The sequence below is a fragment of the Heterocephalus glaber genome, unplaced genomic scaffold (assembly GCF_053883595.1).
Source record: "Heterocephalus glaber isolate CG9 unplaced genomic scaffold, H.glaber_assembly_v1.0 deba00001561, whole genome shotgun sequence".
In the NCBI taxonomy this organism is placed as follows: domain Eukaryota; kingdom Metazoa; phylum Chordata; class Mammalia; order Rodentia; family Bathyergidae; genus Heterocephalus; species Heterocephalus glaber.
Window position 1 is genome coordinate 10,847,241 of NW_028258349.1, and position 21,360 is coordinate 10,868,600.

General features: G+C 41.0%; 2 protein-coding genes across 8 annotated transcripts in view; one reads left to right on the forward strand and one right to left on the reverse strand.

Moving 5' to 3' along the window:
• Positions 1–2,046: 2,046 nt before the first annotated feature.
• Positions 2,047–12,249, reverse strand: LOC101718616 (zinc finger protein 772-like). Of its 5 annotated transcripts, none has more exons than XM_004858891.3 (5): positions 12,149–12,249; positions 10,534–10,572; positions 8,094–8,223; positions 7,460–7,576; positions 2,047–5,114 (listed from the first exon to the last, which is right to left on the reverse strand). In XM_004858891.3, exons 2-5 carry the CDS (start codon positions 10,564–10,566, stop codon positions 3,817–3,819), a joined length of 1,578 nt encoding a protein of 525 aa, XP_004858948.1. In that variant the 5' UTR covers positions 10,567–10,572; positions 12,149–12,249; the 3' UTR covers positions 2,047–3,816. The 5 variants fall into 5 exon arrangements, with proteins under 5 accessions (XP_004858948.1, XP_087047302.1, XP_021095256.1 ...); XM_087191176.1 differs by having other exon boundaries at positions 8,094–8,219; positions 10,533–10,572; positions 12,149–12,246; XM_021239597.2 differs by having other exon boundaries at positions 12,038–12,160.
• A 49-nt stretch (positions 12,250–12,298) lies between these two features.
• Positions 12,299–21,360, forward strand: part of LOC101719541 (major allergen I polypeptide chain 1-like) — a 32,116-nt gene continuing 23,054 nt past the window's right edge. Inside the window, exons 1-4 of one of the 3 annotated variants that reach the window (XR_002387464.2) lie at positions 12,299–12,443; positions 14,700–14,776; positions 16,546–16,585; positions 19,365–21,140. The gene's annotated coding sequence lies outside the window, so the exon portion shown is untranslated. Of the gene's footprint in view, positions 12,444–14,699; positions 14,777–16,545; positions 16,586–19,364; positions 21,141–21,360 lie in introns of those variants that run through there. The other 2 variants (XR_205837.3, XR_015443094.1) reach the window with 2 other exon arrangements.

A 21,360-nucleotide genomic window follows, 5' to 3' on the forward strand; every position in this document is an offset into this window, starting at 1 on the left:
AAAGTTAAAAACAAAAACAGTGTTGGAAGACATTTAGTGCCTAATTTTAAGACTTCTAAAGCTACAGTAATCAAGGCAGTGTTGGTGTAAGTAAAGACATATAGATCATTGGAATAAAACAGAGAATCTAGAAATAGAACCACACATATATGGTCCACTGAGTTTTGAAAGATTATTTAACATTAGCATTTTATAGAATATAAACTCAATTCAAGAGCCGAGGAAGAGATAGTGTTTTCAGCAAATGGCACTAGAACACCTGGTATCCGTATATAAAAAATTAACCTCAACCCTTTTTTTCCATACAGGAAAATAACTTGAAGGGATCTATGAACCTAAATAAGAAAGCCTAAAAGTATAAAACTTTAAGAAGGAATTATGAGAAAATATTTATGAATTCAGGGTATGCAAGAACTACCTAGGATACAAAAAACATGATGTATAAAAGAAAAACATTGATAAATGAGATTCCATCAAAATTTAGAACTTTAAATGACATCATTAAAATGAAAAGTAGTCCTTAAACAGACGATATTTACAATGCATATAACCTATGACCAGAATATATAAAGAATTCTTAGAGCTCATTAATAGACAACCCAATTAAAATGTAGACATAAGAAGATTATAAATGGCCAGTATAGCACAAGGAATGGTGTGCAACTCTAGAATCAGAAAAATACTAATCAGTACAATAACAAGATTGAATTATACACTCATTAGGGAGATGAAGTTAAAAGTTTTAAAAGCCTTGTCATGACTTTTTCTTTTTGTTGGATTCTCCCCCTTTGCGTTTAATTTGTCACACCCAATGGATTCATTCTGCTGGGTTTCCTGGGGTTGTGATGATCACATGATTTTTAAGAAAGGTACAAAAGCAACAAATCTTACTGGAGCAATTGAATATCCATATTAAAACAAATAGAAACAAAACTCAGACTCCAAACCTCACACAGTATATAAGAATATGGATTATTAAAACTAAAAGTATGACACCTCCATTAGGAAGAGGAAATTTTTTTATCTTGGGAAATATTTCTTAAAATATACACCAAAAGCGTGTTCAATAAAAGGAAAAATACACTCAAGTTTATCAACGTAAAAATTTTCAATGTGGGAAAGACTAGGAAGAGAATGAAAACACAAGCCACATACTAAAAGACGATAGCACATATCTAACAAAAATCATATTCACTTATCTAATAAAAACTTTGTCTAAATTTATTAAGGTTTGGAATCAATAAAACAAAAAATTAATGGGCAAAGATCTGAACAGATGCTTGACTAAAAGAAAAAGGAGTGGCAGTAACACAATATTAGTTATTAGGGAGATAAAAAATAAAATCACACACAAACAGCAGTACATACCTAATAAGGAGCAAAAATTAAAAAGACAACAGTAAGTATTGGTGAGCATGTGGAACAACTGAACTTCTCATACACTGCTGGTGGAAATGTAAAATCATATAAGCTAATGGAATACAGATTATCGGTTTTCAAGATGATAAACACCTACTTAGCCTGTGATTAAGAGTATGTTCATTTGTTTTCTGATGTGATTTTAAAAATCTTGCTGCTTAAGGAGGCCACTCCTCCCAGGACTACTCATTTCTTAGAGAAAAGGGCTTGACCGTGAAGGAGTACATCTCTCTCACACAAACCTACCAATCCTGAGTCTAACTTTCTCCAATTTGTTACCTACCAAGCATTTCCCATGCCCTACATCATCCTAGGACCAAGTAACAAAATCCAGATATTCTAGAATTATTCAAACCAGCTATTCCTCAATTGCTCTCTACCCTGTTTTTCCTGTGAGATTAATAAAAGCTGTGGCCTTCCTCTTCCTGTGTCCTGACCAACAATGGTGCTCTCCATGTGGCCCTGTGTGACATGGTGTGTCCTTCTCTTGGGAAATATAAACTCTGTTCAATGGCATTGACCTTACTGTGTTTACTCAGTCACCCTCATATATTAAAACCCCACAGGTAGAATCAAGGTATCCAGGTCTTTGACTCCCAATGTATTATCCCAAGAGAAAGATGCACATGAATGTTCAGAGCAGCTTTATTTGTAACAGCTCCAAATGAGAATCCAAATATTCCTTAACAGATGAACAGAAGAACAAACTGCTGGGTGTCCTTAAGTGTTTGTTTGTATAAGCACAATGGAAAAATACTAAAATAATTATGCTATTGGGGGTGGGCAAGAGAATATTTTATTGCTTCATTTATATAAAATTATAGATAATAAAAAACAAGTCTACAATAGTGTCTTCTAATCTACAGGGGATATGTTCCAAGACCTCATGAAACCACACTTAACACCGTGAATGGCATCTACTCCTATATACAGGGTTTTTTTCCATGAATATGCATACCTACTATAAGGTTTAAATATAAATTAGACATATCAAGGGATTAACACAATAAACAGAACAATTAAAACAATGTTGTATTAACAGCACTATTTTTAAATTTATGAAGTTTTTTTTCCATATTTTCCCATTTAATATTTTCAGACCATCGATGATGAAGGTAACTAAAACCACAGCAACTGAAACAAATTATGAGGATTACTGTATAATGAAAGACAGTAAACTAATGTTTGGTCGTAGGAATAGAGAGTCAGAGAAAAGAAAGAAATTATGAAGGGGCATTAAAAAACTGATGAATGTCTACCATGATTATGGTGATTTCTTATATTATAGATAAAACTTATTACACTTGGTACTTTAAATATGCATAGTGTATCACACATCAATTATAATATCTCAATGGAGCTTTTTAAAAAACTGTCAACATGGGGCCAGGGATTTAGCTCAGTTGACGCTGCACCTGCCTCACAAAAGCAAGGTCTTGAGTTCAATCCCCAGCACCAAAAAAAAAAAGATTCAACATATAAATTGGGATCTCCTGCTTTTGTGGAAAAACAAGATTTGGCAAACATACTGATTCTACCATAACTTTGTCCTCACACTTTGGGAAGGACAGAGCTGCTTGAGTGGAAGTAAATACTAGTGAGCAGTAAAAGCTATTTGTGAGTGGAGCGTCACAACTAGACTATAATCTCTTTCCACTCTTCTGCTTTCTTGCCTATAAAGCAAAGGCTTCAGGTGAACAGCCCAAAAAGCCTCAGCATTCTAGAAAATACGATTACTTGCTCTACTAACAACCATGTTCACAAGTTGGGATGTCCCAAGAATATTCATATGCCATCATCTCTTACAGCTAGTGACTAGGTATTTCTGCATACACATTCAGATGGCGATCTCTTGAAGTCTGCTGCCCCCAACTCTAGTAATTGCATCCAATGTGTGAAAACGATCACAACAGACTCCAATGGGCTCATACTATTCATATGCTCCACGGAAGGGGAGATAGTATAAAGGCCTGCCTTCCTTAAGCACACAGTGTAAACTGACACACACTTGCCAGCTGCTAGAGAAATGGCATTAGCCATAGGTAACAACAGTGACATATCTCAGCCAAAGGCTGTGGGCAGGTTAGAAAATCCATACAGCTCCTGAGAGCTTTTCATACACCTGGCACTTAGGAAATCTCTAGTATAAAAGTCCAGGTGTAGGATTCAACTTGTGGCCGATGGCTACCTCACACAGACTACACTCAGAATTTCTCAGGTGATATTCATTATGCTAACCAAAAGCAGGTAACATGCTCCTTGCACCCCAAGGCCTTCTTCCAGGGTGAGCTTTATGGTATCAAATAAGGGAGATCAGCGCCTGGCACACAAGCACAAGGTCCTGAGTTTGATGCCCGGTACCATAAAAAAAAAAAAAAAGAAGGGAGATCCATTGGCCTAAGGCTTTTCTTCAGTGTGATTTCTTTGATGTTTAACCAGGCTGGACTTGTCAGTGAAGGATTTCTTACATTCACTGCACTTGTAAGTTCTTTCTTCATTATGAATCCTCTGGTGTCGAACAAGTGCAGATTTAAGGCTGAAAGCTTTCCCACATTCACTGCATTCATAAGGCCTTTCACCAGTGTGAACTCTCTGATGTAAATTGAGGCTTGATCTATGGCTGAAACACTTCCCACATTCAGTGCACTCATATGGCTTTTCACCAGTGTGAACTCTCTGGTGTGAAATAAGGCCAGAGGTTTGGCTAAAGAATTTCCCACATTCAGTGCACTTGTAAGGTCTTTCTCCAGTGTGGATTCTCTGATGCCGAATCAGTGTGACTTTGCGGCTAAAGAATCTCCCACATTCACTACATTCAAAAGGTTTTATCCCAGAGTGAACTGTCTGGTGTCCAATAAGGCCAGATCTTTGTCTAAAGAATTTCCCACATTCACTGCATTCATAAGGCTTTTCTCCAGTGTGGATTCTTTGATGCCGAATAACTGTGGTTTTGTAGCTAAAAAAGCTCCCACATTCACTACATTTGTAAGGTTTTGCTCCAGTGTGAACTCGCTGATGCTGAATGAGGCCATAGCTTTGTCGAAAGGATTTCCCACATTCACTACATTGGTAAGCCTTTTCTCTACTGTGGATTTTCTGGTGCTGAACAAGTCTACCTTTCTGTCTGAAGGATTTACCACATTCACTACATGAATAAGACCTGTCTCCAGTGTGAATCTTCTGATGTTGAAGTCCGTGTATGTGGCTGAAGGATTTCTCAAATTCACTGCACTCGTAATGGTATTCTCTGACGTGAAAAGCCTCATTGCTCTCAGTCCTTATGGGAAAATTCCCCTCGGTGTGAAGGGTCTGATGCTGCAGAAGGCATGAGCTGGACAGGATGTCCTTCCCCCCATCTTCACATGTGAAAGGATTCCCTAGCACATGAAGCTGGCAGTTGTTCACATGCAAATCCCTGTCCTCATGACCTCTGATGTGATTCCTTCCACTGTGCTGCTTCTGGTCCTGAGGGATACTTATCCTGAACCAGAATTGTCTACCACATGACCCACATGTGTGCAGTTTGTGCCTGGGATGTAGTCCCTGCTGCTCAGCAAGTAGCAAAATGTCTTTCATGACTGGGCCACACATCCCACAAGGGTAGGCTTTCAGAGTAGCCAGATCCACCTTGGGAACCCTGACCCATGATGCTCCTGGAGAAGGTGGCTCCTCATCTTCCACTCGAAACCAAGAACCTGAAAGCAGAAAATGTTGAAATATATTAAGACTTTGGTGAGAGGAGGTGCCCAACAAAAATGCATGTCTTTCAGAAGAGACAACTTACAGAATGGGAGAAAATACTTACAAACTATACATAGGACATGGCATTAATAGCCAGTACACCGAATTCAAACAATTCAATAGCAAAAATAAAATAACCCAATTAAAAATGGGCAACAGAAGTAAACAGACATTTTTCCAAAAGAAGACAGAAATGGTCAATGTATATATGGAAAATAATCAACATTTCTAATCATCAGAGAAATGCAAATCAAAACCACAATGAGTTATCATCTCACTCCATTAAGCATGGCTAGTATCAAATAGCAAAAGATAGCAAATGTTAACCAGTATGTGTAGAAAAGGGAACCCTTACACATTGTTCCTAACAATGTAAATTAAAATTAGTACAGCTATTATGGAATGCAATATGGAGGTTTGTCAATTAAAAATAAAGATTGGAGGTGTAGCTCAGTGGTACAGCACTTGCCTCGAATGTGTGGAGCCTTGGTTACGATCCCTATCACCAAAAAACAAAAACTTTTTGACTAGAACTATCATATAATGCATCAGTCCTACTACTGGATATATATTCAAAGAAAAAGAAATCAGCATGCTGAAGAGACATCTGCAGTCCTATGGTGATTGTAGTACTATTCAGAAGAGCCAAAAAATGCAACAGCCTATGACCAGCCTTGGTCAGTTGATGCATAAATAAATTGTCCACATACACAATGGAATAAAATTGAATAAAAGAGAATAAAGTGTCATATGTGACCACATGGAGGGAATTGGAGATTATTACATTAAGTGAAATAAGATAGTCACAGAAAGAAAAGAGCCACATAATCTCACTCATGTAGAAGCTAAAAAATTTGATAGCAAAGGAGTTGAGAATAGGGTGGTGGTTACCAGAGGCTGAGAGGCTCAGGGGAAGAAGGTATGGGCAGTAGATAATAAATTTTATATAGGACCAATTACATGTAGGAGCAAGAAGTGCTAGTGTGACTTACTGGACATTAAGAAAGACTATAGATAAAAAAAATCTGCTGAATATTTCAAAAAGCTAGAAGAAAGGATTCTGAATGATTTAACCATAAAGGACAAATGTTTGAGAAGATACTGAAAAAAATCACATGATACCATACAAATATGTTTTATTTTTTGTTTTCATTATCAGTTTAAAAATAAATATCAAAAGGGCTGGGGATTTAGCTCGGTGGTGCCGCCGCCTGCCTCGCAAGCACAAGGTCCTGAGTTCAATCCCCAATACCAATCAATCAATCAATCAATAAATAAAGACACATGGCTCTGTGTTCCATCCTCAGCACTGCAAACATAAATGAATCAATTAAAGAAAAATACATTAAAAATGTTTTAAAAGTTTAAAAAAAAAAAGAGTCTTATTCTGTGGACCAAAGCTTATTATTCTTTTTTTTTTTTTTTTTTTGGTACCAGGGATTGAACTCAGGTCCTTGTGCTTGTGAGGCAGGCGACGGAACCACTGAGCTAAATCTCCGGCCCCAAGCTTATTATTCTTACTAAATTCTCATGGATTAATGAAAAAATATTACAAATCTAGCAATAAGTACATAGGACTCATGGGAGCACAACAGGGCTAAAGTTAGTGTGACAAAGGGTCCACTATACTGAGATAAGCAAAATCAGGCAATGAGGGGGACCACTGTGGGTCAAGCACTCAGTGATGGGGTGCAATAAGAAAGAGGAGGCTGCACCTCTCACCCATTTCCCAGCAGACAACTTTCAGCAGGGGCTTGTCTGCTGTGAACATGAACACTGAACAAAAGGGTGTGTCCACACCCAGGAAAACCAACTGCAACTAAGTGGTTCAAGGATAGCTCAGGTGGGGAACACCTCACAGCATACTCTGTGTAGCTCAGTATTGGAGAACACTGCAGATGGACCAGAGACAAAGGACGGGTGTCATCTGAAAGCACAGACGTGTAGTTAGCTCAGCCTAAAGCTCAGGGTAGGAAGGACAAGTGGGGAAAATATAAAGAATGGGGCTGGCCAGGCGTAGTGGTGCACACCTGTAATGCCAGGACTCAGAAGGCTGAGGCAGGAAGATAGATGTGAGTTCAAGCCCAATCTGGGCTACACAGTGAGTTGAAGGTCAGCCTGGACTACATAACAAGACCTTGTCTCAAAAAGCCAAAAAAAAAAAAAAAAAAAGGGAACAGGGCTGTAGGAAGGAAATGAGTCATGGGCCCTGTCCTTGGTGCAACAACACTAACAGGTACTGGAGAGGTTCCTGGTACAATCAGAAACTATCTCTGGCATGGAGCCGTTTATCACTTACAAGAGACAGTCCGCCTCCAGGGTTCTCTTGCAGCTACAGTCAAGTCTGCTCGATCAGCCACCCAGTCTTCCTCCAGTTCCAGCTGGACCAGGACATGAATTTGGGAAGACACGAGTCCTAAGGTGAAGACAAGGCAGGTGAGTACACAGCAGTAGTACACAGTGACCCCACCCCCACCACAGGACAGGGCATTAGTAGCACAAAAGAAACTTGGAAGAACATCTCACAGAAACAACCTAGTGGTCCCTGTGAGTAGTGACTAGGTTGGTGCGTGTGATTCCTGGCACCACCAGGCAGAGGAAATGTTAGTAGGACAGAAGGGAGCAGAACTGGGGGCAGAGAGGTGCGATGATACTGGAGTGTGACTATGCCAGGGTGAGGACACACCTAGGGGGATCCCTAGGTATAGTATATGCAGGAATATAGACCTCCATATACTTCCCTGGAAGGCTTCTGGCTCCAGGTGGTGGGGCCACTTGGGGGTGAGATAGGGAGAGCATGGCACCCACAGCACAAACACAAGAAAACCTTGAAGGCAGCAGTATCCACAGGAGGGTGTGGGAAGCAAAGCATGGGCCCTGGAGACGAGAAGAGAGAGCCAGAATAGGATGTGGTAGGACTGTGAGGGACTTACCCAATGAGGCCACAAGGCCAAAGTTCTCTAGCATCACATCCCGGTACAGGAGTCTCTGCATCTCATTAAGAAGCTTCCATTCCTCCCAGGAAAAGTCCACAGCAACATCCCCAAAGGTCACACTGTCTTGCTACAACAGGGAAGGCAGTGTCCCTGAGCAATCTCTCCACTTTCAGTCTATCATTGTCCCCTAAATCATGCATTCTCTGCTCCCCCTGTTCCGCAGCTCACCTCACAGTGATACAAGACTGGTGCCCCCACTGCCCCCTCTCTCCTCAGACTGCTTTATTGATCACTGTCACCCACATCCACCTAAGCATGTGTACAATAAATGAGCTCTGGGCCTGGCAAAAGGGCTCCACTCCTGGTCCTGCCAGCAAACCATGGTCATGGCTCCCTGAACATGCAAACTCACACTCAGAAGTCTCCCCTAAATTCCCAGCAGCAAGTTCTTGGGGCCATCAGTTTACACTCACTGTCTGACCACATCACTCCGTAGACCACCCAACCTTCACATTTCTCACCTACCACAACTAACACCAAGCCCCTGATCCACATCATAAGCAGTTCCCTAACTCACCAACTTCCTCTGCACACGGCATCAGAATGCTTGGGACGTGCACCATGATTCCATTCTGTCTCAGACCTCTGAAGGTCCACAGTGGCAGGGCAAGGCTGGAGTCCTGCTTTAAAGACTTCTCTAGTTTGCCTGTTTATTTCAACCTCAGTCATTCATACCACATGCAGGTGACAAGATACTTTAAAGCCTCTTCTACTGCTGTGTTACCTAGGCAGTACACTCACCCATCTCAGCCATCCTCCTTCCATCAAAGCCCCATTCAAATGCCCAGCTTCACTGGTCTCCTGAACTTCACGAACCATCTTTTTTCCTCTGAACTTATCAATCAGCCTTAGTGAAGCCCTCTAGGCCCCATGAAAGGTCACAACAAAAGCCAGATGAGCCATCTTTTTCTTTTTCTTTTTTGGGGGGGGTACTGGGGATTAAACCTAGAATCTTGTGCATGCCAAACAAGTACTATACCACTGAGCTTCACAAATCCCCTTTTAATAAAACAATTTGATTTGGAGAGTTTCACTAAGTTGCTCAGTCTGGTCTCAAACTCGTAATACTGAGTAGCTGGGATTACAGGTGTGCCCCACTTTGCCCAGCCACAGGAACCGTTAGAATGCTATTCACCTGTTCAGGTGCCAGCCCTGGCTTCACTGTCATCTGATCTTCATTAGTGCCATGTTTCTACACCCATCTCACAGTCACTCCCTTGGGAATCCTTGATCCACTATCAGACCAAACTAAACCAACAGCCACCACTCTCTCTTATCTTTTTTTCCTTTGGTACAGGGATCGAATTCAGGACCTTGCGCTTATGAGGCAGGCACAGCACCACTGAGCTAAATCCCTAGCTCTCTTGCCTTTCTTTATGACACTCCCCAATTCCATTCAGGTGCCTAAGAAACTCAGTCCTTCAATCTAACACTGCCCTCCCTTGCCTCCAACAATTGCCATTAAGACCTGAATTCTTCCTCTTTTAAATGTGACCTTCAGTTCCAAACCAGCCCCGCCACAGACCAAAACTGGTGGTATCTCTAACCAGTATCCCTCTCCTGAAGGCCAGATCTGTATGTCTAGCTATCTACTCAAGGCCTCTTCCCAGGAGTTGCAGAAACAACTCAGATTCAACACAGCCAAAACCTAACTCTCACATCCTTCCAAAAATTGTCCTGTAACTGTTTCTACATTTAGCTGATGGCATCTACTTCCTTCCAGTATAAGGGCCAAAACCTTGGACTCCTTTCCTTCTCTCTCAACCTCCACATCAGAACATACAATGGACCTACTTTAAAAACAAATCCAGAAGCCACACTTTCCCCCCCCACCTTGGACCAGACATCAATGATATTCTCCTAGAGCCTTCTTCCTCACTCCTGTCTGTTCTCTACTGTACAGCCAAAGGAAATGTGTTAAGACTTGATTCAGATGACCTCCCAACACACATTACTTCAGAACCTCCATGGTTCCCAGTACCCTCAGAATAAAGACACAGTACCTCAGCCTGCCATTCCATTCCAGGCCTGAATCCTGCGTCTCAGCTTTCTTGTCACATAAGGCAAAACTTATCTATATTAGCTAACTAACAGTTCAATCTCTCCCCTAAGCAACTGTACATGTTAAGGCCTGTGCCTGTAACTCCTGCTGTAGGACATTTTACTGACAGCCAGACACTGGACCATCTCCATATAATCCCTGGCCTGAATTCAGGATCTTATGTATGAATAAATCCCAGAAGCACCAATGGTTAGTACAGTGGTAGGCACAGAGTCCCAGGATACCCCAGACTCCAAACAGCCACTATCAGACCAACCACCAAACCATAGGAGTGACGTACAAGCAGGGTGAGGGCCCAAGACACCCTCTCCTCACCTGTGCATAGCTCATAAGCACTTCTGAAGCCATGGAAACCTGTGGAAAGAGTGACACTGTGAGTGGAGAGCATCCATGGTATGACTACAAAAGCTCATGTGCCCCTCATAACCCCCACTCCAGCTCAACAAGGTGACTTCCACACGACTAACTTCTGGCCTTCAGGCCTTAATGTTCCCTCTTACTGGCTGTCACCTTGAATGAAGATTCAACCTCTCTGTGTGTCTTCATCTATAAAGTGGGCATAAGAATGGTACCACCACCACAAGGCTGCTGTTGGTATCAGTACTTTGGTATACAAGATGTAAGTATAAGCAATTGCAATCCATAGAATTAAGGCTTCTGTTAATATTGTCAGTGCAAGCAATGTGATAATTTTTGAAATTACAGGTGTGCTATACTTACATTGTTAAGAATTTATGAGATTGCAATATGCATGCCTTTTAGTGTATCAGTACACTGTTTTGTTTCAAAGTGTGAGCCAAATACCAAGTACCCACAAAACTTGTTAAATGCACACATTTCAATTAATTGCCCATCTATATGTACACTTTCAGAGGAATGTTGATCTCTTGTTGTAGTAAGAAGCTATTTCATTTACCCATAAGTTAAAATGACATGGGGGTTATACAGGTTGAGTGAATGCTAGTTTTCTATTCTTATTATTTTTTTTAGAAATATAAGTTATTAATCAATCCACTTACAATCCAGGTGGCTTAATGCAAGCTTATTAATATCTCCGCATTTGATCCATGAGAACATGTCTTCCACAAACAGACAGCGATATTATTGACTGAATGCATTTGTAGTCTGGAGCATATTAAGCATATTTAAACCAATAAAATTAGGCTATCCTGTATATGAAAGTATCTCGATAATATGCATCCTGAAGTGGATTAAAACTCCCTCGCTAGTTTTCTATTCTTAAAAATCGACCCGTAAGTAACTGTACTTCTCCCACATTTACTGCCACAGCTCTGCTTCTGCACAAAGTCTCCTATTTTGTGGCTGCAGCCTCAAGATTTCCCTCTCCTCTCATGTCCCAGTCTGTTTTCCTTTGAGCAACCTCCAGGAATCTTAAAATCCTTACTCAGCTCTAGTCTCTGTTCGTTCCCTCCATTTCTTCCGGAGCCCTCAGAATGGCAGGTTGCAGCTGCCGTTCCATATTTAATTCATCTGCTCACGTTTCCCGATTGCTCCTCAACTGCACCTCCAAGCCTTGCACAGGCTGGTCCCTCTGTAAAGAACTCTTCTACTCCTCACCATGAAGGTTTTTACAAACGGTGACCTCACCCAGGGACACTCCTCTCTCCTGAATAAAGCGGCCGGGCTGAAATAACCTAGATAGGAGCCCTGCACTCGGGGCTTCAGGATTTGGAGGCAGGGTCTGCATAGGTGCAGGTCTAGGGGATGCAGCATTGACCTAAGCAGAGTCACCAGAGCGGCGGCCATCTTCAGAGCTGTGGTGGGGCGGACCCTGAAGAGGCAAGAGACCAAGACAAACCCGCACGCCAGCCTGTCCTGTGCGAAGTCCCGCCTGTGGCACCCTTCGGAGACACAAAACCATCTCTGTCTGTGCGGACAACGCCTCTTCGCGCCTTCCCGCTCACTTTACCTTGGGCTGGAGCAACAGTTCAAAATCCCATCAGCGCACAGATCTAAGGGTCACCAGGATGCACGCCACCGGCAGAGCGCCGGAAGTCCCGCCTAGAGTGCTAGGCTTTCATTGGTCTGGCGCTGCCGCCACTCAGCGCAGATCCAGGTGGGTAATGTAGTTCTCTTGGACAATGGCCCGGGTGGAATGCTGTTTCAGGCCTGACTTTAAACACACCCACCTAAGGACGCTGCAGAGTGCTGGCACATGTTGGGCTATTGGGGATAGTGCCGGAATAAAAAACATGGGCATACAAGTAAGTATCTTTTTTGTGTGCTGAATTCATTTCCTTTGGATATAGACCCAGCAATGGGATTGCTAGATCATGCAATGGTTTTAGTTTTAGTTTTATTGTTTTGTTTTTGCAGTATTGGGGGTTGAACCTAGGGCTTTTGCATTGAGCTACATTCCCTTTTTTACTTTATATTTTAAGACAAGGTCTCGCTAAGTTCCTAAGTTGCCCAGACTGGGCTCAAACTTGCAATCCTCCTGCCTCAGCCTTTCAGAATGTTAATAGGCATCCGCTGCCACACACAGTTTTAGGTGGTTGTTTGTTTGTTTGTTGTACTGGGAATCAAATTCAAGACCTCACGTTTGCAGCCATGTGCTGCACCGCTGAGCTACATCCCCGGCCCAGGTTTGTTTTTAAGGAGCCTCCGTATAGTTTTCCATGGTGGTTGTGTTACTTTAAATTTCAACCAACACAGTATAAGAGGTCGCATTTCTCTCCATACTCTTTTTCCTTTGTTGTTGTTGTTTTGGTTTTGTTTTTGTTTTCCCTCTTCCCAGAGACATATCTTCAGGAATCTAGTATTCTGATGCTCCCTTCTGGATTTACAGTTGCTGAAAATCAAAATAATGGTTGTTCTGGGATTTCCCTTCATCATCACCTTGGAAATTCACTTGTCTTTCTCTTTCTTGGTCTGTTCTCTTGTAGCTTCCTGAGAAAAGATGCAAGGAAAGCAAATGTTTTTGAATATTACATATTTGAATCGATGGTTTGCACCTAGCAAATATATAATATATAAGATAATGTATAAGATATAAGATATAATTCTGTTGGAAATAGTTTTCCTGCAAATTTTTAAAGACATAGCTCTCTTATGTTCTACCTTATAGTGGTGCCATTATATTTATTTGATCTTTTGAATATGAAATTTTTGAATCTGTGAAGTGTGGCTTCAGGGTCCCTGCTCTTAGTAGTTATGTCATACTGCCTCCTCAGCTTCCTCCTCAGGGGTGAATGCCTAGATGCAGGTATTCTATGCATACCAGGAGCAGGAAATGAGGTTACAGATGACTGTAGTTCCACATAGCAATTTCCAATTAACAGCCTCTTCATCTTGGTAGCTTTACTTGTGTTCACTCCATTGTCCATTTCCTCTGAAGCCCAAACCTCCTTGGGGTTATATAGGGAAAACTGGCTCTGTTCTACCTACATATGTTCCTCTCTATCTGGAGTCACCACATTTCTTTTTACTTTTTATTCTCCAAAACTGTTGTTTTAGTCATCTGCTGATGACCCACTTGTTATTTTTCTCCTGTAGAACTATATGTTTTACTTCCTTTCTTGTCTTCAAGGAGTTCTACAGGAATGAAGTAGTAGCCAAGAGACTATGACCCATGTAGGACAAATTGCTTCTCACTTGTCTCCTCCTAATCTGTGGAGAGAGCACTCATAACCCCTTGTACTTGGCCAAACATCATAACACCTAATGTGTTCAACTCATCTGTGTGGCAGCTCTCCTCTTTGAAAGCTTTTATTTATTTATTTATTTTACAATGCCAGTGAGGTAGAAGATTAGGGCACGCAAGGAAGCTGGACAATAGGGTGTGACCTGTCAATCATGGAGAGCTGTCCAATCATGGTGCTGAACAGCTTCCTGTGGCCAGGACATGGTGTCAAAAGAAAGATGTAAAAGATGGTGGCCATTGGCTTTGTGGCCACTGTCTTACTCTTCCAGTGACCTGCTGTACATGCAGGGCATATTTTCTCTTTTTTTCACTTCTACTTTTTATGCCATTATCTTCAATAAATGAAGCTTTTGCCTTCATTGGTTGTCTCCGTTGAATTCTTTGAACATAACAAGAGCCTAGAACCATAGGACAACGCACTGTCCCACAACATCAGGGTTTGAACTCAGAGGCTGTGCTTGCTAGGGAAGTGCTCTAACTCTGTGTGCCAGATCTAGGCCCTGGAGCCTTTAAATCTGTAGAATGGGAGAAAAATGGCATACATCTCCTGGGTTCCATTTGTATGGCGATGAGGGTGACCCTCAAGCTCATGTGGGACAAACTTGTTCTCCAGTGTGGTGATGTGCAACATGCTGAAAACTTGTAAGAGTTGCAGAAAATGGGAGATGACTAGGTCATGGGGGATGCTGCCATGGGAAGGGATTAAGGCTGGTGTCTGAACAAGTTTGTTCTCCCAAGAGTGTTGCTATAAAGCAATTCTACTCCAAATGTTTGGATCTGTGGCTGATTGATTCCTTTCTGTTCTTCCACTGTGCAGCAGTGTACCCCAAGAAGTCTTTGCCAGAGGGAAAACACATAGGGCTGCCTGGTCTTGGACTTACAGCCTTCAAACTGGTGAGCTAAGTAAACCTCTTCTTTATAAATACGTAGCTCCAGGTATTTTGTGATGGTAATGGAAAACTGATTAATACCCCTTGCTACCACTAGAAAATGTTCCATATGGAGAAAAACAGCTGCTCCTGGAGCCAGGGCTTTAGCTCAGTGGTGCCACCGCCTGCCTCGCAAGCGCAAGATCCTGTGTCTTGGAGGGAAATCTATCACTCTGTTTTTATATCTTCTTGGATCAGTTTTGATAATTTATTTGTACCTAGGAATCTATCCAGTTCTTCTAAATCTTCCTTGCTTTTTTTCTGTGATACTGTCTTAGTTACTTTTCTCATTGCTGAGACAAAATACCCAACACTCAAAGTTAAAGGAGGAAAGGTTTATTTAGCTCATAGTTTGTAGAGGCTTCAGTCCATAATTGGCTGGCTCCACAGCAGTGTGGCACGACAGACAGGGATTGCAGGAAAGAAACAGTTCACGGTGGGCAGAAGGTAGCAAAGCAACCAGGGACATCCACAGCTCTTTCTATCCCTTGTATCTTATCCAGGCTACTTAGGGTGGATAGAACTCACACCCTTAATCCTAGTGCCCTTGAGCCTAGCACTGCACCATGAATGAATTCCAGTGTCACACACTCTAAATCCAACCACCTCTGAAAAAGCCCCACCCATGACCACATGAGGCTTTGGGGGGACATCTCATCACAAGCCATAACAGATCCATTGGATATTCCATAGATTATTCCTTAATTTCTGTGTATTTTCATAATGTCTGTGGCTTCTTTTGCCATTGGTTTCTAGTTTCATTACACTATGACCTGATAATATGCATAAGATCATTTATTTTGTATTTACGTAAGCACACTTTATAGGCTATTATGAAGTCTATTTTGGAGAAAGTTCCATCTGCTGCTGAGAAAAATGTGTATTCTGTTGTTGTTGGGTAAAACACTCTGTAGATATCTATTAAATCCACTTACTTGTTCAAAGGTTTGGCTCAACTCTAGTATTTCTTTGTTGATTTTTTTCCAGTTGATCTGCCTGTTTGTTTTGTGACAGTGGAAATTGAGTTCCCCACTATGACTGTGTTGATGTTTTATCTGATCTCATATGTCCAGTAGTGTTTGTTTTATGAAGTTGGGCACAATAGTGTTTGGTGCATATAGGATTATAATTGTTATCTCTTCCTGTTCAATTATTTCCTTAACCACTATGTAGTGACCTTCTTTGCCCTTTCTGATGAATTTTAGCTTGAAGTCTACTGTGTCTGAAATTAGAACAGTTACTCCTGCTTTTTTCTCATTTCATGTTGCATGCAATATTGTTTGCAACCCTTGATTTTTAGTGTGTGAAGTTTTTTGAATTAAATGTGTTTCATTTTTACAACATGTCATTGGGCTTTGTTTCTTGATCTATTCCTCCAATCTGTATCTTTTTCTTGGAGAATTGAGACCATTCACATTGAGAGTTAGTACTGAAAGTATTGACCTAATTTCTGTCATTGCATTACTTTCCTGTTGAGGATTTCCCCTCCTTACTTTTGCTTAACCATTCAACCTGCTGGGTGTATACATTCTATTAGACCTTTTGGCATTTTGGACTTCATCGTTACTTTCCAGAATATCTTTCCAGAATACCTTGAGAATTTTTTGGAGTGCTGGTTTTATGGTCATGAATTTTTTCAGCTGCTCGTTATCATGGAAATACCATATTTCTCCATCAATTTTGAAAGAGTTTTGCAGGATATATCAATCTGAATTTGAAATTGTTTTCTTTTAGGGATTTAAACATTTCACTACAAGCATTCCTGGCCTCTAAGGTATGTGTGGAGAAGTCTGCTATAATTCTAGTGGGTTTACCTGTATAAGTGGTTCATTGATTTTCTCTAACAACTATTAAGATTCTTCACTTGTGTTGGACTTCTGGGGTTTTAACTAAAATCTTTCTTTTTGATCTTATTTTTGAGGGATTCTACATGCCCCATTTATCTATGTGTTTACTTCTTTCCCTATATTTGGAAAGTTTTCTGCTATTATTTCTGTAAACAGGTTTGGTTTTTTGTTTGTTTGTTTGAGTTTTTTGGGGGTACCGGGGATTGAACTCGGGACCTTGAGCTTGCACGGCAGGCGCTGGAACCACTGAACTAAATCCCCGGCCCTGTAAACAGGTTTTTACACTTGATCTTACCCAAAAGGCCGAGAAGTGATTTGTAAACAGGTTTTTTATGCCACTTGTGCTTCTTTGGATTTTTCACTAATTCCAATTAATCTTAGTATCATGTAGAAGCTTTTGGCTCCATATTTTATGTTCTCTTGTGCCAGAGCCCACAATATTGATTATGCCCAATGCATGCTGCAAGCAGTGCCGGCTGCAAAGAGTTAAATCCCTCAATTGGCTTACTTTAAGAAGTGAGTCTGACTGAAGCTACGTGACTCACTGAAGTATCTTATGAGCACTGTGGTAGCGTGCAGGTTGACATGACCTCCCCGCTAACGGCCACAGCCAAGACCAGAGTAATGGCCTATGAAGCTGTGGGGCTAATACGAGATAACATCCGTAGCTGAGGACGGAGTAATCGCACCCAAATTCCATTCCCACAGTTAGTTTCTTCATAGCTTGAAGGACAATGCTCTAATTACAACCATATATTTTGTCTATCTTGCTTCTAATTTGAAAATGCTTTGACTTTTCTTTAAAGCTTTGCCTGCATTAGTTTCATGGCAGTTTCACATACTGCACATCTATACATGCACCTTTACCCTGACTGTTGAATAATGAAATTCGGTGGCCAAGATGGGCCAGTGCCTTTTGCCAAAGGAACATTGGCCGCTGCAGTTCACACTTTCTCTTTAACTCTGTCTTAAGTTTTTCTTCAACCTGCGTCTCGTCTTGCACTGGGAAGGTGGGGACTAGAGATTTACTCCAGGAGTCTCTGGCACTCTTGGGGTTTTTTTGTTTGTTTGTTTTTTGTTTTTGTAACCGGGGATCAAACTCGGGACCTGGCGCTTGCGAGGCAGGCACTGGAACCACTGAGCTAAATCCCAGGCCCTTGTTTTGTTTTTTGACACAGTTTCACTATGTTGCCCAGGTTGTCCTCAAGCTTACAGCAATCCTACCTCAGGCTCCCGAGTGCTGGGACTATAAGCATGCACCACCATGCCCAGTCTATGCTCTTTTGTTTTTGAGGTATCTCTGAATAATTGGTCTCCCAACAGCAGCCCCATCTTCTAATTCTGACACTCTGTCCTCACACTCGTTGCTTCTGCTGCCCATACTTTTGATAGAATTTTTAATCTCCTCGACTTTGCTAAATCGGACATATGTGTTTTGTATCATTTTGTTTATCTCGGCTAGCTTTTTATCAGTGTCTTCTGTAAATTCCCTGATCGTTTTACTTATAATATCCATTATATGTTTAATTATATCTTCTTTGAGTTTGTCAAGCACCTTATCAATCTGCTTTTTTTCCATTAATTTTATTGGTACATTTTAGGTATACAATACAGTTACATTCATCATTGAGAACCTGTACCTTTACATGATGTATCTTGGTTATTTTCCCCCATCCCCCTGCCCTCCCTTCACCCCCTCCACCCTTCCCTATTTATAAAGACTTTGTTTCCGTTTATTTCAATCTGCTTTTTAATCTACTCTGTTATCCTTTTGAACAATTTGGCTGTGGGTTTTTTTTTATTTCTCCCTCTCAGTGCCCCAAGAATTGGCTTTGGGGGAGTTGGGAGTTTTTGGAGGCATTTTGTGGCCTCCACTTCTCATGTTTCTATTGTTTGTTTTGTTTTTTGCTAAGGTTTATGGGTGTTTATAGTGCAAAGACTTTGTTACTAGTATGGGGATCTCTTTGGTTAGTACCTGCTCTTTAGTGATGCACTCTGGGTGTGGCTAATTGTAGTCATTTGCCTCTGTTCCAAGATCTGATCACCTTCATTAATTTGGGAGGGGAGGGATGCAGTGTGATTGACCCAGCACCCTGTTCTCTGGGAATGGACCACACAATTGTCAATGACACAGATGTGACCTGGATATTGGCATACACAGGAAACCTCTTGACAGCAACAGCTATGCCACCCTGGCAATAGCAAGTAAATCAGCAACGACATTATCATCAAAGACAAATTTGATATTGATGTGCCATAAGAACCAAAAAGGTACCACACTTAAGCATAGCAAAGAGATATCTATAACTATAGTATAATCACTAATAAAAACCCAAATATTGGGCTGAGGATTTAGCTCAGTGGCACCACACCTGCCTTGCAAGTGCCAAGTCCTGAGTTCAATCCCCGGTCCAAAAAGAAAAAAAAAACCTCAAATATTGACACACAGTAAATATCTATTAGATGGGAGAATTATACCTCCACTAACAATAAAAAATAATTCAACAGTAAAACATAGAGTTAACTATCTAGAGGTTAATGAAACTTAATGGTTATACTACTGTATTTCTCTGGGAATGAGACTGGATCTAATATGTATTAATTTTTGCTCAAAAAGATGAAATAGGGCTTATTTTTAGAGGATGTCTTATTTTTTCATGTACAAAATCTACATTTATTCATGTACAAAAACCTACATTTATTCAGTTACAGAGATACCTCCGTTGTCAAATGGCTCCAAGCTGGAACTTTCCACTACTCCAACAGCAAAGTTTCAAAAAAATCTGCACAGTGTTCATAACTTTGCTCGATAGTCAAACCAAAAATCTGATGAACAAGCCTGTACTGGGTGGAGAACAAGTCATGCATTGTGTCTCCCCGCAGACACGAAGGGGAAACACTTCAGTCTAGCCACCACTCTCACCCAGACAACATATAGTGCTTGTGTCAGTGCATTAAAAAATTTGACTTTGTGATTTTTTGTGTGTGTATGCTTTATTTGCATAAAATATCATAACCATAGCTCCAAAGAAAGTTAGTCATAACAGCAGTAAAGCTAAGAAGGAAACTGTGAGAACTACGGTAAGCATTAAAGAAATAAATCATTGTGAAATTTGTGTGAATTTGAATTTGTATGAAACGAATTTGTAAATGTAATTTCTGGGGGCCACAGATTTAGCTCAGTGGTTCTGCTGCCTGCCTCGAAAGCACAAGGTCACAAGTTCGATCCCTGGTACCCCCCCCCCCAAAATAATAGTTTTTGGGCCTCAGAACCAATTACTTGATTTTCCATTATGGTAAAAATATGTTTGATCCTCTAACTTTTCGGTGTTTGAACATGAATTTGGAACGAATTGAGTTTGACAACCAAGGTATTGATGTACAGTCATGTCATTTTCTTCTGGAACATCGTCGTGACTCTCTAAGCCCTGCATTCTGGCCTGAATTTCTGTGACTCCATTTCCTGTAGAACCATTGACCCCAATCTCTCATGCCCAGCAATAGAGCTCTCCTTACATGAGCACTTCTTTTTTGTTTTGGTTTTGGTGTGGTTTGGTTTGGTTTTGTACAGTCTCACTATGTAGTTAAGGCTGGCCTCGAGCTCACTATGGAACCCAAGCTGTCGCTGAATCCCTGCCTCAGGCTCCTGAGTGCTGGAATTACAGGTGTCTGCCCCCGTGCCTGGCTGAATGAGCACTTCTTGTCCACATAGCCTGCTCATAGTGTGTTAGCAGCACAGCTGTCAGTGATTTTATCCCATGAATTCTTCACCCAAGTTGCAATCTCTTGCAGGCCAGGCTTCACAAAGTTTCACTGAATCAAGTGCTCCTTGAAGACTTATGAGACAGGAATGGCAACAAAAATGACGAGTTAAGAATGATAGTCCATAGAAAAGCAATGAAAAATTGTGGGCACCAAAACTCAGAAAATGTTCCTTTATTGTGCATGAATGAACTTTACAAGACACAACATATTGAATTATGAAGACTCATATTAGACACAAACACATCCATTCATTATCAAGTGCACGTGTTATTCATGTGTCATGTCTGTACTCGAATTGGTCATTTGGCAACAAGTCCTGAGTTCATAGACATTTACCTTTCATCCAAAGATGCCCACTTGGGTATTTACAAATAATTATTATTTATATTATCATTTATTATAAATATTAATGTTAATACTAATATATTTAATTATATATTAATATTTTATTTTGTAATTCCATATACCCCATCGTATGTTCCAATGGACATACTAAATGTGTCCAGCTGGCTGACAATCTTAGTATATGTGCTGCCGAAGCTGGCTGACAATCTTAACTGGAGCTTTTTTTTTTTTCTTCCATTAAGTTAATTGGTACATTTTAGGTATACAATACAGTTACACTCAGGGATGGGGATTTAGCTCAGTGGTTCCGCCTCCTGCCTCCCAAGCTCAAGGTCCTGAGTTCAATCCCCAGTACCAAAAAAAAAAAAAGAAGATCAAATACAGTTACACTCATCATTGGGAACTTGTACCTTTACATGATATATCTTGGTTCTTATTTTTTCACCATTCTCTTGCCCTCCCTTTGACCCCTCCACCCCTCTCTACTTACAAAGACTTTGTTTCCATTTCTCATATTTTTTCCTTTTCCTTCTTTCCTTTCCCCTACCCCACCCAATTCTCCTACCCCTTTAGACCTTTTCTTCCTATTTCA

What these genes read in the sequence shown, in the direction of transcription:
- LOC101718616 (XM_021239597.2), bottom strand. Translation starts at nt 12,100, where the DNA reads ATGGTTTTGTGTCTCCGAAGGGTGCCACAGGCGGGACTTCGCACAGGA. An exon ending in TGCTTATGAGCTATGCACAG is followed by an intron (nt 8,224 to 10,533) that starts GTGAGGAGAGGG and finishes TCCCTGTTGTAG; the next exon opens with CAAGACAGTGTGACCTTTGG. An exon ending in CTGGAGGCGGACTGTCTCTT is followed by an intron (nt 5,115 to 7,459) that starts GTAAGTGATAAA and finishes TTCTGCTTTCAG; the next exon opens with GTTCTTGGTTTCGAGTGGAA.